General features: G+C 41.1%; 1 protein-coding gene across 3 annotated transcripts; it reads right to left on the reverse strand.

Annotated features, from left to right (window-relative positions):
* Positions 1–894: 894 nt before the first annotated feature.
* Positions 895–20,446, reverse strand: TACC3 (transforming acidic coiled-coil containing protein 3). 3 transcript variants are annotated; one of them, XM_059470353.1, is made up of 16 exons: positions 20,336–20,446; positions 16,615–16,795; positions 16,331–16,476; positions 12,918–14,000; positions 11,688–11,787; positions 11,045–11,237; positions 10,049–10,095; positions 9,067–9,200; positions 8,337–8,448; positions 7,488–7,637; positions 5,181–5,257; positions 5,047–5,090; positions 4,039–4,199; positions 2,597–2,703; positions 2,300–2,420; positions 895–1,072 (listed from the first exon to the last, which is right to left on the reverse strand). In XM_059470353.1, exons 2-16 carry the CDS (start codon positions 16,792–16,794, stop codon positions 1,007–1,009), a joined length of 2,721 nt encoding a protein of 906 aa, XP_059326336.1. In that variant the 5' UTR covers position 16,795; positions 20,336–20,446; the 3' UTR covers positions 895–1,006. The 3 variants fall into 3 exon arrangements, with proteins under 3 accessions (XP_059326336.1, XP_059326335.1, XP_059326337.1); XM_059470352.1 differs by having other exon boundaries at positions 8,331–8,448; XM_059470354.1 differs by lacking the exons at positions 8,337–8,448; positions 9,067–9,200.
* Positions 20,447–21,378: the final 932 nt, after the last annotated feature.

Genomic DNA, 21,378 nt, shown 5'->3' on the forward strand with positions numbered 1-21,378 from the left:
CCTGAAGCATGTTTACTAATTAACTTTGATCTATAGGGAGTTCCTGCTACCTACACTGAGCAGGAGCTGCCTCACAGAGGAGTGGATTCTGGACTTGAAGGCGTTGCTGCTAATTTCCCACCTGCCCAGGCATAGCACAAGGTCAGATTTAAGGGAAGGGCTCCAAGTGCAGCTCAGCACACTCAGCAGCAACAGCCCTTCTGAGGGAGATGCACCTACAAGTCAGGGAAGTGAGGGAATAACCTCCCAAGTAATTTCAGGTAATAACAGACAGACAGCAGGACTGATCTTATCCAAGTGTCTGCTATTGCCTAGGGCTGACTTCATCATGGCCTGTGACCTGCAGCCCAAGGCTCTCAAGGTTCTCCACTATGGGCAGGGCCAGGGAGATTGACTGACCATTTTATAGCCATAGTGTCAGACAGACTAATGACATGGAAAACCCCAGAGAAGGAGAGCAGCCATCAGTCCTGCCATTAAACCCTCTGCTTAGCTGATGTGCAAAAACAAAATCACTCCAGCTCCTCCTAATTATAAAAACCCAAACACACAAACCAAAGCCAAAGTTAAATTCCAAATCTTTTTACATTACTAAACACTTGACAGCATTTGTGCAGGTTCAGTTTTACTTCAATCTGGTAACTCTGGAATGACTTAAGTGAGAGAACAGCAAGAGCAAAATGGAGATAGTGCCCATGGCAACTCTCCCCAGCAAAGCCAGGTCAGGAGTATAGAACTCTGAAGTTATTACACAGGTCACAGACTGAAGGTACACTGATTAAGAGTTTTTCCTTTGAGCAATGTGTGAAAATGCTATGAAAGACATTGTTCATTGGAAGCAGCAATTTAACATAAGTTAATAGATGTTTCCTACAAAAGATACAGCCAACAATATGGAAGTGTGAATCAAGAATTTTATTTTTTCCCCACATACATTAAAAAAGTGAATGAACACACAAGACAGCAAGTCAAAGAAAATAAACATATTTACAAAACAGTTAAGATATCAATTTTTTTCAATCTTCAAGATCAAGTCATCACAGATTTTTGTTAATTCATCATTTTCTTTAGTCTGTGGAAGAAAGAAAAGAGTGAGTTTCAGGTATGTCCAAACTATGTTAGAACCTTGTAGTGAGCTGATTGCAGTAAGTCCTGTTTGCCAGTACATGCAATAGTGATACATGATAGTGGCTCATGCAAATTTAATGTAAAGGAGAGTCTACTATGCCAAAGATCACATGGCATCCTTAGGAGCCTCAGGAAATGAGAAATGAAATCCAGTATACTGTTTCTGCTTCTTCCAGAGACATTCCCACAACACATGGAGACCAACTGATCCAGGGAAACAAGGCTTTTGGGGCTCAGCCTCTGTTAGATACACCAAAACTCAGGACATGGACAATCTAGATTTTAATCTTCACAAGAAGGACTCTGTAAAATGATGCCTTGATACTTTTACTGACATGTGAAAATTTCCAGTTTGTAGAAATTTCCATTCCTTATGGAACAATTAAACCATTTCAATAAGAACTCTTATAGTGTTACTGTATTTATGACAAGACCAAACCTAGTTCTGTGTTAAATGGTTTGTCTCATCTCTCCAGTTACAGGCCTACTGTTTCCTCTGCTATGCAAACTTCAGCCATAAACCTGAAGACTCACAAATATGGGTTTTTTCCATAACAGGAATCTGTCAGCGTTATCAACTTTTGAGTCTTCAATACTGGCAGCAACAAAAATACAGTAAAACTAAGAGCATGCACTTCCAGCAGTGACTTTTAAACTTCAGAAAGCTTATTCCTTTGAAGGCTTCCAACAAAGGATATGCCTTCACAAAACATTCTGAGACTTCACCTATTCAATATGAAACAATATAAAGTACAAGGACTAATGGCCTGAACAACACTGAAAACTTGAGTCACATACAGTTAAATATGTGCTAACAGCTTACAAGTCATGCTCACGAACAAGCTGAGCCAGACAGTTATTCAAATTTACTCCCAGATTCTGCTCTGCACCATATGTAACTGTAATCGCCACCTCCTTCAGTAACCTCCTGACACAGGAGCCCAGACTGGTTTGGAAATGAACCTTGTGCTCCAAAAAAAAAAATCTAAACATACAGACAAGTCCTGACACAACACTTACATCAGGTCTCAATGGTAAGTTCCCAAAGCCTGCCAGGAGAGCAGCCATCCAAACCAGCACAGCCAGCAAGGCTCCTCCTAGCCCTGATACCAGGGAGTTCTTAGGCCAAGGCAATAGCTTGAGCAGACTCACCCATGGTGCTGTGACTGACCTTTTGTTCAAGGCTCCTCTCTAGAGACTGGATCCTCATCTGCTCCTTGCGCAGAGTGGCTTGCAGTGCTGCAGTCTCTGACTTGGCTTTGCTGCGGACCTGGGCAATTTCCTCATTGGCTCTGAAACAGGCACAACATGGTGCTTACATTCCCCTCGGACAGCGCTTGTACTTGAGATTAATTACTAGATGAAGTATATTTAAGCCTGGTTTTGGCACTATTGAACCACATTCTGCAGCTACTGTGAAAACTGTGTGTGCCATTCCTGGTACCTGGCTTTTTTACATGGTACTTACTGCTGCAGCTTTTCTTCAGCATGGGCTTTCAGTGCCTGGTATCTCTGCTCCTCTTTTTTAATTCTAGCCAAGTAATCTTCTGCACATTTCTTCAGAACTTCTTCATTCTGACCCAAAACCCAAAGAAGTTCAGTTAGTTGTTTAAGCTAGTAGAGGGAGGGGTTTCCCCACTTGACAATGGGGTTATTTGACTACACCTGAGGGGCAGTATTTGCTCACTGCAGTTCCAGAAACAACTATGAAATCCCACATGCCTATATGGACTAAACTGCTTCCTTTCAACTATCTTAACCTTGCAAACATTTATTCATCATATTTGCCCCCAACAAATTATTCAGTAGCAAACTCTAGTAAAGAAGGCCACTAAAACAACAGCCACTGATTGGTTTTGTTTGGTTTACTCCAATTTTTTTAAAATCAGCTTTGTATTAAGTTACAATTGCCACAAGAATAGCTAGAAATCCAACTTCACCAAAGAACCCACAGAAAGATTCAGGCTTTGGACCATGATGTAAAGAAATCCAACACTAACAGCAAGAACATTACCCTGGTAACTCCATAGCTCCCACTATGAGCATATTTTATTAGCCATTGTAGGAAGCTGGAACTGTTTGAAACAATTGCTAAGACTCTACTAATTGCAGGTCTTGAATTTAATAATTGTGTTTCCAAGCAATGTTTATCTCTGTGCTAAGGAAAGGGCTTCTGAACTTAGAGTGGAGAGGGAAGGGACACAAGATGAAGGAAGCCTGACATGTTAGCAAAGAAGAAACTGAAGTTTTAACAGACACTATACCTGTTTCGAAAACCTAGACTAGCATGAAACTTCTAAGGGACTAGTTTCTGAGTTTTTTAGTAAACAGGGACATTAAGATAATTGAACAAAAAAAATCTGAAGGCACTTTTTAAAGCACCAACTGAATCAATTTTCATGCATTTCATGGAGTAAGAAACCATAGCTTACACTCCTTACCTTCTTTCCTCCAGCCTCTGACGAAGCTGCAGAACAAAGCCTTGACTTTAGCTTTAGAAAAAAGCCACAGGCATCTTAGTAGGGAGCACCTAATAACCTATTATTCTGACTTGTAATTGCACATCCTCTCCAGCATCCATTCAATATGGTGTAGGGAAAACAAGCTGCTCTTATGCAGCAGCTGCCACATGAGAGTCTTTATGATTAGCAAAAGAGATGTGCTGCAGCAAGAAAACAGCTCACTTCTGTTTGAAGAAACTTCACCTTCTAAGATATTATCTTACTTTAAGTCAGTCACTAAATACAACAAATTAGTGTTTTAATCATCTTTAAATAAACAACTTAGCACCTGGTTTTACAGGTAGTCCTTACACTACCTAATTAATGGCTGCTCTAGAAATTACACCATTTCCTCTCCCAAAATAAATGAGATTTAGTGAAGGGTATTATTTGCATTAAATCATCTTACTTTGTGGTAACCCTCTAACACCTCTTTCTGTTTCTCAAGTCGTTTGAAGATTTCAGAGAAGGACTTCTCCATAGAGTTCAGATCTGAAATAGCTTGCTGCTTTTCTTCCATCAGCTTCTGTATTTCTTTCCTTGAGGCTTCCTTCTGCTTCTGAGCATCCTCTAGAGTGGAGTTAACCCATGATAGTTATTGCTTTAGCATAAAACCAGTTCCATAGTACAGACAGTAACCGCCACACCTTCAATTCTTCCCCTTAGGAAGGTTTTCATAAAATAGCCTCTCACCTGTAAGGACACCCCATCTGTGCGCTTAAGAAGTCTTTGTATCTTTGTTACACATTACCTCACACCAAACTTAAAGCCATTCAACACCATGACCATGTGCTTGCCAAAAGCATTTTTTTTCCTGCTCCACTACAGTTCACTGTTACAGGAACCTTGAATGTTGTGATAGAAGCAAGGATCCAAAAGTATTTTTCATTAAACATACACAACAGCTGGAAGATCTGGAGGAGACTGGGATAACAAGTCAGACTAGCACAGCAGACTTTCAGAAGAGGTTTGGGTTAGTACACCCAAGCTATGTTTCCCATGACCTTAGAGGAGCACAGAAAAGCTGGCTCAGATGTGCCTAATTCAGCTTTGAGGTAAGAAAGTGAACTATACAAGAGCTTCACTGGATGTCTTTCCTAGTTTTGAAGCCACAAACTTGACTAAAGCAAAAGGCCAAATCCTCCAGCAACAACTTCTAGTGATACCTTGCCACTTAAATGATGCCAGAGAATGAACAATTAAACACAGAGTGCTGACAACTGGATCTGCCAGTTTTAAAAGACCAACAGCTCCAGTGAAGAATAAGAAAAAGTTGTGTTCATGCCTGATTCAAAAGGTCATCATTACCTATCGAGTGATATCATGTCTATGGATATGCATAAAATTGTGAGTCTATCTTGTCTTAAACCTTACATCCCAGCCCCTGACACACTCCAAGTGTAAATATGGAACTTACCCATAATTTGTGTTATTGTCTGTTCAAATTCAGCAACTATTTTTCTAAAAACCATGAAAAAGAAAAGTTGAACATACATTAGAAAAAGCATCTGGAATAACTAAGTAGATATAAAAGTCAGGACAGATTCATACCCCATTTCTTTGTACTCCGTATGAAGCTTATTATACTTCTGATTCCATTTCTCAATCTCCAGCTCTTTCTCTTGAACCTTTGAGGGTGAAAAGGTAAGCCTTTACTTTTTGCACAACAAGAGATAAAAGATTTGATACTAAAAACAGTCTGAAGGGCAACTTGAAATTAATACAGAGAGAGAAATAAGTTTTAATTTCTTAACAGAATCAAAATTGTTTAATTACAAACTTGACTCAAATAAAATTTAGATTAATACGTAGATTTTGCATATATGATTCCCAGCACATTGCTAGTATCTTGTTAAATGGCAAGATCAGAGTCAACTCAGCTATAACCTCTGAGAGAACACAATGGACCAAGGAACATTCTGGCAAGTGACACACATTTCCTTCTTATTTACAGGGCAGACAAAAAAAAGCACTTCACAAACCTGCTAATATTAACATATGAGAGAACAAATACCAGAAGGCTGTTCAAGATCAAAATGCTGTTTGCAGTAACTTTTACTCAACACTAAATTAGGGGAAGTGGAAAGGGGGAGGATTAAAAGATGCCTCAATTCATTTGAGAACAATGATAGCTAAACTAAAGCAGAGCTCACAGTAACAGAATTAAGCAGCACAAATACTCTTTGCTAAACACTTTGTGCAAGCTCCATAACAAGTTAAGAGCTGTAACCACAGAGCTGACTGCACTGTGGGAGGCCTTCAATGACAAGAGGCTCAAAATACATAAAATAACCTGGAATTTTAAAAAAATAAAAGAGAAAGTAGAAGCACATGATTATTGCTAGTTTGCTGGTTTTGTCACAAAACTACACAGTAAACTGTAGTACACTGATTTTTCAGTATTTTAGAGGAATCTAATTTTAAATATATTGCAATATTTCAGGTGACAGGAAGCAGGATACTAGCAAAAATAGAATGTACTTTTAAGACAAGTAGTGATAGCTAAGCTAGGAAAAAATATTACAAAAGCAAAGTGAAAGTGGAAACAAATTGGAAACTGGCACTTGCAAGCTCAAAACGGGTTCAGTAGAACCCAAAAAAGCAGGCTTCCATAAGTGCTGTATTTGCTGAGAAGGAAAACAGGTTTTCACTTTCCTCCTATTCCTGAATTGTTTCACAGATAGAAAAAAAAAAAAAAAATTTAGCCTGTCTTCCTTTCAGGTTGATATTGTAATTCCAGGCATTTTTATTTAAGTGACACAGCTGGAGTCATCCAGTCACACCTACAACAGTGTTTGCAGGTTTAAAGTAGCTCTTTCCAACATGAAAGAGCAGCATTTTAATGATATTACAAGTTTAACCCCCCACTATTATATAGGTTCTTAGTTTTAGATCAATGCAATAAAAGCTGTCCCCTGTCAAAGCTACATTTATTTTCTTGTACTAGACAATATGTTGAGTGAAAGTCACCTCCTAAATGACACAAAGTAAAAGTTATTCCTAAAAAAGCCACTATTTCTGCACTCTAAAACAAAAGAAGAACTTAAGCAGCAAATAATCACAGGTCATCTTTGTTTGGTGCCCCTAATGCCACTGCCTACAGTACAGCAGTCAGGAATTTTGGAAGGTCCATCTTTTGCTGAAGTGATACAAGTAGCTTTAAGGATATTTATACTTAAATGCTCCTCTTACATTATTTAGTGTTTGTAAGGTAACATATCTCAGAAGTCATAATGAATCAAGTACTCCAGTTGTTGAAGTAAGTGGATATATGAGTCTTCTTGCATCAGTCAGAAGATGGGCTTTTAAAGGCAATTTCTGCAATTACAGAACAGGCTTAAAATCTTACCAACTACTTCTTCCCTCCTTCACTAATGTTTTTATCCTCTGGAGTGAGCTCCAGACCTCACCTTCACTTTCTCAACTGGACATGCTCTTATGCATTCAGGTCCCACAAGAAAAGAACTGATCATAGCACTGAACTGGCACTACAGCTTTATCTTTTCTTAGGGAAGTTACATAAGTCACTCTCTTCCATTGGCATGAAAATGTATTCCTGCTTCTTGAGTAAAAAGTACCCAGATCACTGATATTAAGCCTAACTATCCCATCTGATAACAGGTGCCTTCTAATAGTGACCAGATACAAGGCAGAACCTGACTAACAATGAAGTTTGTCCTATGTCCCTAAGTGTTAGCTCTAAAAAGTTCTATACCTACAGCACCCATCAAGTCCACAGCAAGCTTTTCAGAAGGACATACTTATGTCAAGTATGATGAGAAAAACTTATCCCAGATAATCCAAACAAAAGAACCTTCCAAGGCTATGCCAAGTTCTCCTTTGGAAGCGCCACCATACCTCTCTCTTCACCAGTTCAACAGCTGCATCCATGTCTTTTTGGCTATATTTTAGCACATCTATAATAGCATCCACCGCAGTGTTTGTAGAAGTAGCAAAAGGGACTGGAGGAACATCACTACTCAGGGAGTCTGGAATTAGGGGATCAGCCTGTAAAGAAAAGAAAAATGCAAAGTTTAAACAGATTCTTACTGTCATACTACTGATAAGGTGCATGCATGTTATTTGAAGTCAGTGTATCTCACTTAAACACACCAGATACCTGCACAACTTTGTTAGCATAAAACTTTCTTACCTTGAAGCTGACCACTTAGCTCTAAGAAATACCTAAGAGGTAGAACCAAAACCGCTATCCACCAATTACATCTATCAGAAGCAAAGCAGATGACGTCATGCAGTTCCTCACAAGCAAGAGATCATTTCAGGATGAGCTGCTACAGGCAGATCTGTTCAAACTGTAAACCATAGCTGCAAGAGCATCCAGCTTAACCTAAGTGCTTTTCATACCACCAATGAAATTACAAAATATAGCTTGCCTTTTGAAGCTTGACTTGCATTTAAAAAGATTGCTTGACTAGAGCATTCTTAAAAACAGCTCAAATTCCCTTAGACCGTGTAAAAGGCATCAGCTTCCACAAAAAATACTTTTAATACTTAAGAAAATGTTCATCACAAAGTTCAACTTCAATATAAATGAGTATCCAACCTGATTTAAAACAACCATTTAAGTAAACATTTATCAGATTCTGCAATCCCTAAAATACCTGCCGAAGTCTTAAATTCAGAACCTAGTCTATCCCCTTCCTAAACTATCAACATGAAGCCTGATAGCATTCCAGATACCCTTACAGAAGTTGTAAAAGTCCCCAGAAGATCTAGTCCTTTTGGTTTTTCTTCACTCTCAAGACTCACTAGAGGCTTTCCAGCTTCCTCAGGCACTGTACTTAAATCAACAACAGGCCTAAAAATGAACAAACATAACACCATTAAATTCAAGTGCTGTCTTTCTTTGCAAAGCTCCTGTACCAGCAGCAGTCAGTCCAGAGGCTGGCCAGTGATTGTCTCCCTGTACCCAGCACTGGTGAAGCCACACCTTGAATCCTGTGTTCACTTTCAGGCCTCTCACTATAAGGTCAAGAGGTGCTGGAGCATGTCTAGAGGAGGGCACAGAGCTGGGGAAGGGTCTGGAGCAAAATCTGATGAGGGGCAACTGACAGGGCTCAGCCTGGAGAAAAGGAGGCTCAGGGGAACTTTCTCACTCTCTACAACCTGAGGGGAGTTTGTAGTGACATGAGGGTCAGTCTCCCAAGGAATAAGTCTGGATGAAACAAACAGCCTCAAATTGCACCAGGGGAGGTTTAGATGGGATATTAGGGGAAATTCTTCACTGAAAGGGTGATCAAGCATTGGAACAGGCAAGTCACCAGACCTGCAGTTATTTAAAAGATGTGTGTATGTTGCACTTAGGGACATGGCTCAGTGGGGAACTTCACAATGCTGGGTTAACTGTTGGACTTGACAATCTGAAAAATCTTTTCCAAGCTAAACAACTCTGATTTTATGTAAAGTCAATACCTACCCAGGCTGAGATGGAGCTGTGATGATACTCTCACTTAATTCAATAGTACCATAAACTGGTTTTCTTGGACTGTCTCTCAACAGAGGGTCAAACTTCAAATACAGCGACTGTTTCCTCAAGGCTGATTCTTTGAACTGAAGGGGGGAAAGAGGCATAAACTGACAGATCTGCTTCAGAGCTCAACACACACATCCCACCCACACACAAATAATCCTCTGAAGAGTGGGTGAGCCTATTCTTCAGTGGCCAGAGCACTGTTCTCAGGAGGAAAATTACATAAGAGAACTCCATGCCCACATGCTTAAGTCCTTATGTAATATGAAGAGAGCTCAATCTGCTCACAGACTGAATCAAAAGAGCAAACATTAATGAACTATTCCCAACCAGAAGACACAGGGAAATAGTATTATAAGCTGAAAAAACAGTGTATGCCATTTTCTCTTCACTTATAAAATCATATGGACAAACACAGCATGACTAAAACAATTTCAATTCAGTGCATTCACTGCTCAGATATTCTCCTGCTTGGATCCAGAATAATAGTAAGAATAACTAAACTAATTAAAACATGACAAGCCTCACTTAGAGACAGATTTTCTCAAACTGGCTGTAAAGCAAAAGAGCTTAGAAAAACTCTCTAAAACAATGATCCTGCACTTTTAAAGCATCATCTTCTAGCAGTTTGGGCCAGAAGTGAAACATCATTCACCTCAGTTTCAGTGCTATTAAAGAAAAATAACACCTCAGCACACTGACAGCCAGAGACCTTTGATTTTTAGTTAAATTGCTTATAACTACATTTCCTTGCACCATCACCCCTTCCCCAGCCTTGTCATCACATTCCTTTGGAATACCTGACAATTTCTGTGGACAATTCAAAGAGAAGTTAATTCATTAAAACATTTAAGGCTTGACACTTTCATCTTTGCTTTCCTCACCACACTGACAGGAAGGTAAGCAAAATATTTAACATCATACTTACTGATGAAGACCCAAACTGTTCCAGATAGTCTATGCCCATTCCAAAAACTGGAAAATGAAGAAACAATACAATGAAAATGCAATACTGCCAAATTGTTCTACCACAGACAGAAACAAACACATGTGCATAAAACAAATAAATCCCTGCTCTCAGTCTCAACTTCTAGCTCTTCATTGGTTAAAATGTCTTTCTATCCAGACCTGAAAAAAGCAAAGATCTCTAAGCTATGCAAACTTATAACTTCCATTTGTTCCCAAGTACTTGTAGGAACACATAGGGTTTAACACACAGTTGAAGGACTGTTGTTCTATGGCTAAAGCAACAACTCCGATATTCTGTTACACACAAGACCCCGTGAAAGAGCAAGATTGTGAATCTCACCACTAAAATTAGCACACAGCTCGTATTTGAAGGATAAATTATAACCATTTCCCAAAACAGTGATTCCACTCCAGTGTGAAGGTTAAATGACAGACTGCACTGCAGCCAAACCATTTGCTCATCCTTCCACACAATGCTACCAGGAATAGCCCTTCCAAATAGTTAAATCACAGCCATGTAAGGAAGCTCTCAAGACAAGCATCCTTGTCAGGAAGATCACTCAGCACTACTGGTTTCATATTATGGTGTAAGGCCTGCAGTAACCTACAAGTCTAACAAACACAGGTGTACAGCTCTCAAGCTCTCAGTTTACAAAGCCCTTAACACCAGAAATTATTTTAAGGGAGCCATTTTTCAGCCCAGAAACTGCCACTGATAAAAAGACAGCTTTTGTACCAGCCTAAAATCAATCCCCACAGACCACTGAATTCTAATAGCCAGCTTTCTCAACTTAGGCTTAGATACATTTCCCAGCACTGCTAGTCTTTGTGGGGTCTGGAGTCCTTTCAGAAGGGCAAAATGAGAGAAAAAACTATCCATAATAGAACTTAGGTAGAAAATTATCTATACACTCAAACAACACATTTTCAGTCTGTCTAAAAGAAACGCCCTTACCTTCTGATGATGGTCTGAAGAGCTCTTCAGGTACAGCACCAGCTGTCTCATCTGCTGTGCCTTCAATTCCAGGGGAACTAGGTTTAATTTCTTCTGCAGACATTGACTTTTTTCCACTGTCAGTAGAGACCAAATTATCTTGAGAGGAAGCAACCTTAGCTGGAGATCTTTTAGATGGGCTCATTTGCTTCTCCTGGTAAGAAAAACAAAATCCTTTTAATTGTTAAAATAATTATTTTTAAATGCAATGAGAATCATTTTAATGATCAAATTGGTTTGTCATAAACTAACTGGGTAGCCAGTATAATAAAACAAGAATTCACAGGCATAAAAATTAAACTACCAACAGTGAGCACAGCTCAGAAGCCACTTTTCTAGAAGCCACACCTTTATGTTTTCCTTACATGCAATTGCTGATCAAAAAAGATACTAAACACCAAGGCACCAATTTGGCTGTCTCTGATGTTACCTTCAAAACACAGGTCTGCACAGCTGACATTCCTTCTAGAGCTGCTAAAGATGCAAAAACCCACTAATTCTTAGACAAAATATCAGAAATAGGTTTCACAAGATTGTTTTAAGCCAGAGAACTCTGTTTCATGGAACAACTTTGTAAGATCTGTCTGTCTTTCCTATACCTTACCACTTCTCTTTTTCCTGGAAATTCAGTTTCTGCTTGACCTCCTGGCTTCTCTTCTTGAACTTTTGGCACATCTTCTACCACACCCCGCTCAACAATTTCCCTAAAGAAAACAAACAAACAAAATAAAAATATCAATATTTACATCACACAGTTCAAATTCTGTATTATCAGATGAACTGAACAAAGGCAGCTTCTTTGAGAGATTCTACTGCAACAGCACAGGAAACTTTAAAGATGGTGGGGATGTAAATTTAGTGTCTTGCCTGGTGACAACTTAGGTGACAGAAAGCTCTCCCACCATGAGAAGTAATGTCTCCTGGGAAGCAGAAAGTCACAGCACCATCATTTATTTCTATTCACTTAACACTGCTCTCTTATTTTCATTTGTTAGGCTCATTGCTTTTTTTAAGTTAAAGATAGGCTCTTTGTTTAATTAAGAACAGAATTACAAGCAGCCTTCTCCCCTCTCCATGGCAAAGGTGTGATTATTGGTTTGAACTTCATTAGGGAAGTCCAATGCTCCACTTGTGCTGTCAGCAGTAAGTACACTTTTCACCTTGGTAAACACTAACTGATCACGTTACACAGGGAGCAAGAGTGCAAACACTTCTGTCAAATGAACAATTTGTGCCAGTCTAGTTTGGGCAAGCACCTGACCGTCTATAGCAACATTAATAACTAGACTTTCTAGGAAAGGTAACAACATATTCCATCACCAAGTAAAAAGTCTGTGCTGCCAAGAAAAATGCAGCTTCAGAGCCAAGTCTTTTTACTAGAGATAGTATTTAGATACAAAGAACATGCAGGGAAGAAACAGCAGAGTTCAGCAGAGAACAAAACTGCCTGATCCCTTCCCATGCTGCACCATGCACAGCACTGCTGCTTACTTCCCTGTTTTATTTAAGGACAGTAGCAGTCTGATTCTCCACACTTTAATCTTGGAGAAGTGGGGAAAGCACTTCTTGAACAATGCTCTTTCCACCTAAGCCTGTTCTCTCCCATTCTCCAGACTTAAGAACACCTTTTGCCTAAAGATAGTCATCTCAGGAGTTCCCTTCCCCAGTTATGATCTTTCCTGTTGCAACATTAATTGTGTTACAGATTACAACAGACTGTGCCAGCCTGGGAGGGATACTGTCTAAGAAGCAGGAATGGACTCATTTTAGATACTATCTAACTTTGCTCACATGAATTCAAGGTGCTCCTGCATTCAGCCACAGATTCACTTACAGATTTTTGGGTTCTTCTTTCTCAGGAGTCTCACAGGTACTTGGCCTGTTATCCTGCTCCACTGGAAGAGGTTCCCTTCTTGGTGAGGCACTCTCCTGTTCCTCCAGCAGGTGAACTTTCTGAGGGCTGGGTTTAGAACGCTTGGGTGAGGTGGAAATTTTAGAGCCTCCTCCAAATGGATTAAAGTTTGGATCATCAAGCTTGTCCCAGTCAAACTGATAAGATGCTTTAGGAATAGGGATTTCATCCTCCACACTACTTTTATTTTGCTCTTCAATATTCTCTGGTTTTGTTTTGGTAATAGGAATTTTTTTGGAAGGTGGCTTAATTCCAGGTCTTTTACCTAGTTTCTTAGGAGGTGGTTTTCTAGCAGTGGCATTATCAAAGTCAAATTCCAGTTTTACTGGTCCAGCCTTTGTGACATCAGGCTTTTCTGCAGGTTTCTCTTTGGAGACACTCAGCTCTTCATCAGGCTTTGACTCTTGTGCAGAGGCTTGTTCTGCTACTGAAACATTCTGAAGTTTTGATTCCCCAGTTTTAAGAGAGTTGCTCACATCAGAACTACTGGGCCCTAAGCTGCCAGGTGACTGCACAGGAGGTGTAGGTACCTCTGCTAATACCACTGAATTATCAGCTTGGCTTGCATCTGTGGAAGCAGACTTCACACCCTGCTCAGAGTCACCAACTGCTTGCTTAGGTGACACCTTGCATTTGTTAGACTCCAGCTCACTCAGTGCAGATTCTTTTTCAGAGATGAGAGCTTTGTCTTCACTTAAACACTCTGTACTTGCTGTGGTTGAAGCAAAAGGAGCTGCATCATCCCGCAGAAGAGAATCATTACTTTTTTCAATGGTTTTCTCAGGGCTGTTGGATACTTTTACAGGAGACTTTTGCAGATTTCCAGGAGAATGAGGCAACTGTACTGAACTTTGAAAAGGATTGATGTCGTTTAAGTTATCAAAATCAAGATTGTAGGAACCTCGACTCTTCACTGGCATCTCATCATCTGGGTAAGCAACTACGCTGACCTTCTCTGGCATTTGTGTATTGCTTGTTTCAGCTTCAGGCTTTTGTTGACATGTGCTGCATTAAAAAAAAAAAAAAAGACAGTTACTTTGCAGGCATAGTTTGAAATTAGAAAAATTTACACAAGTAGATTTGCATGGTCAGAGTAATCAGTTTTGTTTTTTCTTCTTCTTTTTTTTTTGCAATATGACAGCTGACAGCAAAATAAAACAGCAAAAATTCAGTTGTCACCTTAACATCCAAGGCTTAAGAGCTCTGGTACTTATGAAACATAGGGAGATCAACCCCTGAAGTTAACCAGTGCTCTTAAGCTACCTGCTCTACACAGCCTTGATACCTTATGCCAGTCACCCCTAGACACTGCTGTACTCAGCACAGCATTTGGACATTGCCATTTGGACACTGCCCTTTCACTAGGCAGTGAAATACTCACTGCTTAGGAGGAGTTATTGACAGTCAGCAGCTCAAACACAACTTGTGGTACCATCTTCATGCAGATTCATCTGAGTCATGACAGACTCAAGTCTGGGACCAAACAAAGTCATGATTCAGGTCCTCCCACACTAGTCATTACTCTGTCTGGACATTCTGGGAACTATTTCCCCCCCGAAAACATGCACCACCATTTGATTTTGGAGGACCTACATACAAAACCAGACCCTGAACTTCAGGCACTCTAAATTCTGTACAACAGCAGATGTCAAGAGCAGAGCAATACACAAGAAAACACTTCTCCGGTAAGAGACCGTGCAAGATTTTCTAGTGCAAGATACAGGTTACAGTGTTTATGTACTCACTATTGCTGAATATTCTACCAGTTACTGCTGCCCACTTTATTTCCCCAAACTCCACACAACTTCTGAAAGCTTAGCCTCAGACTACAGAGAGTTAAGCCATTACTTCCTGAAAGAGGATTTCCTCCCATTGTTTTGTCCCTCCATAAAGTTATTATTTCTATATGTCATCCTTATCTGCTGCAGAACAGAACATGATTAAAAGGCACTTACTAGAAACTCCACTTTGCTAAATTCGAAAGCAGAGGCGGGAGATAAGAGCTGAAGAAGTTGTTCTCACCCGGTTTGAGCACCTCTTCCCGGCAATAGCTCAGCCCCAGGCTGCGACTACTCAGGTCCCTCCCACTTTCCTTCAGCGTTTAACCTAATAAATGCCAGGCAGGAGCGAGACACCTGCTCGGAACGTCAGTCGCTTGTGACCAGTCCAAAGTGACCCCCGTTCAGCAACACGGAGCCTTTTCACCGATTTGTTACAAACAAATCCCCACATTTTAAAACTAGAGAGGACACGTTCAGCACAAGCAGTGCATTCATACAATCGTGCCCCAACTAAAACAATTCAGTGCTGATCTTTTAAACTCACTTGAACTTCATAAGTACTAAGTCTTTGCTTATTTGTGCAAGCAATGAATTTGGGGCATAAATACCATAGCATTATTTAGTTGTGGTGATTAGTTCAGAAATAGCCTTCTGAACTAGACTGTACATGGAAATAAACAGTTGAAGCAAACACACTTAAACATTTAAGTGTTGCCACCTTTTTGCCTTTCTCCCCCTTCCAACAACAAAAACAGGGATCAAACAAAAGTGCTGGGTAGTTAAAAACAAATAAAAAGGTGTATTTGCTTGGAGAAGGCAAAATTAAGACCTGAAACTTCTTGCTGGTGAGAATTACACATGTGTATACTAGTTTAAAGGGAGGCTAAAAGGCAGTAACAAAATTTGCATTTAATATTGTCATGACACCCCCAAATTGAAACATTTACAGATTTTATGCTCTTCTACAAACAGCTACTATGAGCCACTTTGAGACTCAGGCTGCTAGACTGTAAAGGCACATAAACATGTTTACACTTGTGACTGATGGTATATTCACTTTGTGCTGCTAGATTAAAGAAAATCTTAATATTCCCTGGCTCAAGGTGTCAAATCAATCTAACCCTTCAGAAGATTTATCTCTTTAGATTTTAGTCCTCAAGATACAACAGTACTTCACATACAAGATAAGATATTTTAAGGCTTAGCTTCAGAATAGTTCTATTCTCACACAGAAACCTTACATCAAGTTGAGAATACAAAACTGTTTCATACAGTATCTCTTCTCAAGCTATTTATCCATACCATTAGTTACCTTAATGAAATCAGTTACAGAGGAGTTAGGAATAAAGTTCAATAATTAATATTACACTCAAGATAAAATTTTCTTAAAAGTAATGACAGTTATCTTTGGAAAAGTTCATCCATTTGCCAATATTAATTTTGCTCCTCTTGAATAGTTTACATCTTGTTATAGAATATTATACTTTAACTATACAGGATTACATTAGGGAAAGTTAACTCTAGCATGCCCCATAAGGGTAACACACTACTCACTCAGCATCTGAGGGTGCAAATAAAACATCATCTGCCACATCTTCACGGCAGTCGTCAAGTGCAAAAGCAGTCTGAAGTTTGTCTGTCATAGCAGGACTCAGGATTTTTCTAGTGTGAGGATCTCTTTGAGGAGTTTGAAAGGTTACCTTTAAGAAAGGGGTGGGGGGGAAAGAAAAAGGAAAAACATGAGCGCATTACTTCTCAAGTACCAAATAGCACATGCATTCAGTGGCAACTATCACAGAAAGAGAAAGAATAGAAATAATACAGAACCAGAAGTTTACCTTCATCGCTTTTCCCCCACTTTTTGGCGGCAAGTTTTCTTTCTGGGACAGGCGGAGAATAGAAGGTCTCCCTGTGGGTTCCGGCGGCACAAAGAAAAAGTCGCAGTCTTCCGCTGTTAAATCGTCCTTAAGGCTTCCTCCATTTTCTCCATTTTCTGCATTTAAAATCTGCAGACTCATTCTAGAACATCAACACACACAGCAGCGCAGCATGAATGAGAGGGTGTGGTCAGCCAGATGCACTTTGAGATAATGGAAGAAGTTGGCAGCCTGGCACTGGCTAGCCAGGACTAACAGCTTCAAAGGGAAAGTTGGAAGCATGGAAAGGCTTCACAGGGAAAGGTCTATCTCAGGAGACTCTGAAGGATCTGAAAGCAGGGAAAGGTCTATCTCAGGAGACTCTGAAGGATCTGAAAGCAGCAGTGTACAGCCCCTCTGCTTTTGGTAGGGGCTTGAGAAGCGAATTGTGCCTTCCCCAGCTCACACTCTAGCCTGCCTGTCCTCTAAAGGCAGCTCTGTCACCTGCAGCGTTTCCTCCCTCCCAGCCCCTTCAGCAGTGGCGTTCAGCCGTGTCTCCCGGAACAGGGCACCCGGCTGAGCAACACAACTGCTCCTGCAAGGGCCACATGAGACAGATGACAGTCACCTGTTCACTCCCATGGCCTCATGACTACATTGCACACCAGCTAACAGCAGAAACGAGTGTGGTTAGTTAGGGTGTGTTTGGGATCAGAGTCCTGGATCAAACCAGCCTTTTCCTGCACTGTCTAAGCATATGCTGCTCTTGTAAAGCACAGAGTACTTAGGAATCCTTTGCAGAAGAGACATTATTGGTATGCAAATGATAAAAGTCAACATTAGAAAGGTATTTCTGAAATATTCTTCTTACACTGGACATGCACAAGCTTTAGTAGATTGCTAAATACTGATCTACCTGTATTAGTGTGAAGGACTTGACACTAAAGCCTGGGCTGCTACCAAGAGTAAGGATGAAAATAACTTAGAAATAGAGAAAAAGCACATTTAAAACACACCAGGCAAGACACTATGTAGTTCAAGACACTTGAACTCTACCTGCTTTTTATTCCCATTGGAGCCATTGCTGTTTTAAAGGTTTAACAATAACACTCAGGGATGCACAGCTGCTTTTGAAAAAAGAGCTAGACAGAAGGCAAGGAAGATCTAAACATAAGCACTGTCCATGAAGGATGACACCTGAGAAGTGCAGTTATTCATCTGGAAAACTGCTATCAAAGCAATTTATTTCATATGAGCTGATGTATTATCTTTTGTCACCTGTGCAAGATAGCCAGTATCAAGTGGAAGAGACCCTGGGTTTCTGCAATGTGTAACCATTCTAAGGGATCTCAAATGCTTGATTTGACCAAACATGTCATCCTTAGCCCCTTTTTCCATCATATATTTAGGATTAATCTATACGTACATTTGTTTTTAGTGTCAAAGTGGTAACAAGAACACTTGGACTGAAAATTTTAAGTCATGTTTTCAATCTCCGTACCCCTCTGCATTTAAATTTCTGTACAGAAGCCTCCAAAGATTTCTGCACATTAATGTAGGCATTAATCCTTACGGGAAAAATTGCTTCCTACTCTCCACAGAACTCAGCTGCTTTGTCTGCAAGCCTGACAGCAGCACTTTCAATGAGCAATGGAATGCAAACAATAGCTGCAGAAGCAAAGGCATGCAAAGCACGCCAGTATTAGCTATTCCTTCATTCCTTTATTCATCATATTGATGCTTCAGTTCCGTTTGGTTTTTGGATTAAGTATTTTTACATTAACCACTTGTAGAACTTGAAGTGAACGTCATTGCTTTCGTTATTCCAACCTAAAATTGAGACAACAGATGAAGTAAATCTTTACAAACTGTATTTTTTACTGTAATTACTTTAGAAGCAAGCCTAGGATGTGGTAAAGTTGTCAACACCTTCTAAAACAAGCTCCATAAACAGGGGAGGTTTGTTTGGAGACTTTTTCAGCTTTGTCATTGAGCTACTTGTGCACCATTGCTAAAACAAATAAATTGACACCATATACATATACCACTTTAAATATTAAGTCTAAAAATCAAATTTCTTTCTAGAATTAAAAGACTAAAAAGTAATTAATAATTTTACTTTAAAAGTTTGCAGTCAAATTTTGATCCAAATAATATTTCACAAGTTCATTAGCTAGCAGCTGTGATAAAGTGAAAGGGTGGCCTTACTGATATCTTTGTCTGAAGTAATCAGCGTCCAAGGCACAGAAGTATTATGAAAAGCAGAAAGTTTTCCCACTATTGCAAAACAGAGCTCAAGGCCAGGCTGCATGGGGCTGGGAGCAGCCTGGCCTATTGGAAAGCATCCATGTCCCTGTGAGGGAGGTTGGACCTAGATGATATTCAAGGTCCCTTTCAACCCAAACTTTCCCATGGATCTATCAAAGTTCACAAAAATGGAAATGCTCCTTATTTTAGAAGGATATTGTTGTGGGCACATGCAGGAACCTGCCATTCTACAGTTAAGAATTGACATGAACTTAGTGACATGACATCAGGTAATTAATCCTCAGTTAACCATCATTTGTAAAGTGCTTCAGCCTAACCTGTTGTTTAACAAATTCCAGGACACAATATCCAAAACACCAACGTGGTCTCAAATGCCTGAAAAGCCACTGAACATGCAGGGCAGAGATGGAATTTTTCTACTTAATTATCCTTCTGAACTCCTCCAGCAGCCGATGTGCAAAGCACTCGCTGAAGGCAATGCAAATTGGTACGTGCTGTGAACATTTCCACACAAACTGACACATAGCTGACTGCTATATATATATGTATTTATTTCAGTGCAAATATCTCACTTCAGAACAAATAAACACTCTCCTGAGAAGCAACTCTCTCATAATCACCTTCTCCTGACTGCAGGGGAGGAGCAGCAAGTCCATCCCTGCCCATCATGGCACCAAGACATGTTTTAAATCAAAACAACAAACTCAAAAAAAAAACCCCAAACCCAACCCTGCCTCGGTCCCTCTTTATTCCTGACTCAACCCGGGCTCCCCATCAATCCTGCAAACACACAGAGATGCTCCCAAAATCCTCACCTCGCCCCTCACTTCAGTGGGGCAGAGCACCTGAGCTCCACCCATTACCCCCAAGTTCCTGACTTCATCCTTAAATTGACAGAAATAACCCTCAAATATCTTAATCTGAAGCTCTCAGAGCTGCCCCAGACACCCCTAGAAAAGGGGATAGCCCCGGTCCCACAGCACTCAAGCGTGAATTTCACAAAGGAGTCGCTAAACTCCCCAAACACCTCAAGCTCACTGAGGGGCCCTCAACCAGCCCCCCCAAAAATTCAAACCATCCCAACATCAGAGGGGTCACCAAGCCTTCCTCCAAACTCACAGAACAACCCCGGCACTGCAGGGTCACAGAAAGGCCCCTGAACCCTCCCCCAACCCCAAAGGGGCCCCACAGCTCACCCCTATAACACCCCAAGCTCCCAGAGCGGTCCCCGAGCCCTCCAATCTCACAAAGAAGTCCCGACACAGCCCCTCCCAGCTCCAAAGCGCTTACAGAGCCCGAACTTCCCCGGGCCTGTCCCTCCCCCTCCCTCACAGAGGGCTCACCGACATTGCAGCGCCCAATCTCACAAAGGGAAACTCAACACTTCGCCCCAGCCTCACACCACCTCACAGCGGGGTCCTCAAGCCCCCCGTACCTGCCAGCAGATCCCGGGACGAGCCCTGAGGACGCCCAGCTGAGAGAGCAAGCAACACCAACGGCAGCCCCTCCGCCGCCGCCTCACGATTTCAAACCCAACGGAAGCCCCGGCCCGCCAATGAGGGAGCGGCGTTGGGGGCGCGCCCGCCAATCAGAAGAGCGTCCTGTGGGAGGGGGCGGGGCCAGCGCCACGCGAGACCGTTGCGTCCCCCCGAGTCCGAGCCCGCCCCCGCGCGGGGCAGAGCGAGGCGGTGCGGGCAGAGCGGCTCCGCCCGGGACAAGTCCCGCTGGCTGAACCGTGTCGTCCCCGTGTCCCCACGGACAGACCCGCACCGGAGGCTGCCCTACCCCCGGCAGCGTTCAGGGCCGCGCTGGATGGGGCGCTGAGCAACTTGGGCTAGTTGAAAGTGTCCCTGCCCATGATGGGGGGTAGGAATGAGATAAGTTTTAAGGTTCCTTCCAACACAAACGTTTCTATGATTCTGCAGTCTCAGCTGTTGTGCTTCATTCTTTTGCATGAAATCACAGAAAGAAAGCTTGCTGCTTCAACAAGCCGTTTTTTATTACTGGACTTTACAGTCTATTTAGCACATTAAAACAGTCCTTACTGTTGAGTCATCAGACAGCAACAACTAAGTGATTGTTAGAACAATAAAGTTGTTAACAAGGATGTCTTTTAGAATGAAGTAAGATGCACAGGATCCAAGCATGATTTTACTGATGTAACCATCCTCAAGAGTCAGTAAACCACCATGAATTCCCGATCTCCATCACAGCAGTAGCACATCAGCCATCTGCCAGCATTAGAATGTCACACTCCATGGGTGGCATTTACTATTGACTTGGTTTTCCATCATTAGTAGCATGTAACATCACATGCTGTTTTCTGTGCTGTGCTTTTCCAGTTATACAATCTCCTCTTTCTCTAAAAGAGAGAAATATGGAAGTTTGTGGTTATAACAGGGTGTGTGCAGGGCGCTTCCTACATTCTGTAAGAAACAGCAAATCTTGTGGTTATTGGCTATTGTTTTTATTGCAATA

The sequence above is a fragment of the Ammospiza nelsoni genome, chromosome 4 (assembly GCF_027579445.1).
Source record: "Ammospiza nelsoni isolate bAmmNel1 chromosome 4, bAmmNel1.pri, whole genome shotgun sequence".
In the NCBI taxonomy this organism is placed as follows: Eukaryota; Metazoa; Chordata; class Aves; order Passeriformes; family Passerellidae; genus Ammospiza; species Ammospiza nelsoni.

Coding starts and splice junctions, on each gene's coding strand:
- TACC3 (XM_059470352.1), bottom strand. CDS start 16,794: ATGAGTCTGCAGATTTTAAATGCAGAAAATGGAGAAAATGGAGGAAGC. Junction 8,449..9,066: donor ACAGCTCCATCTCAGCCTGG/GTAGGTATTGAC, acceptor GTTCATTTTTAG/GCCTGTTGTTGATTTAAGTA. Junction 5,258..7,487: donor TTGAACTGGTGAAGAGAGAG/GTATGGTGGCGC, acceptor TCACCCTCAAAG/GTTCAAGAGAAAGAGCTGGA.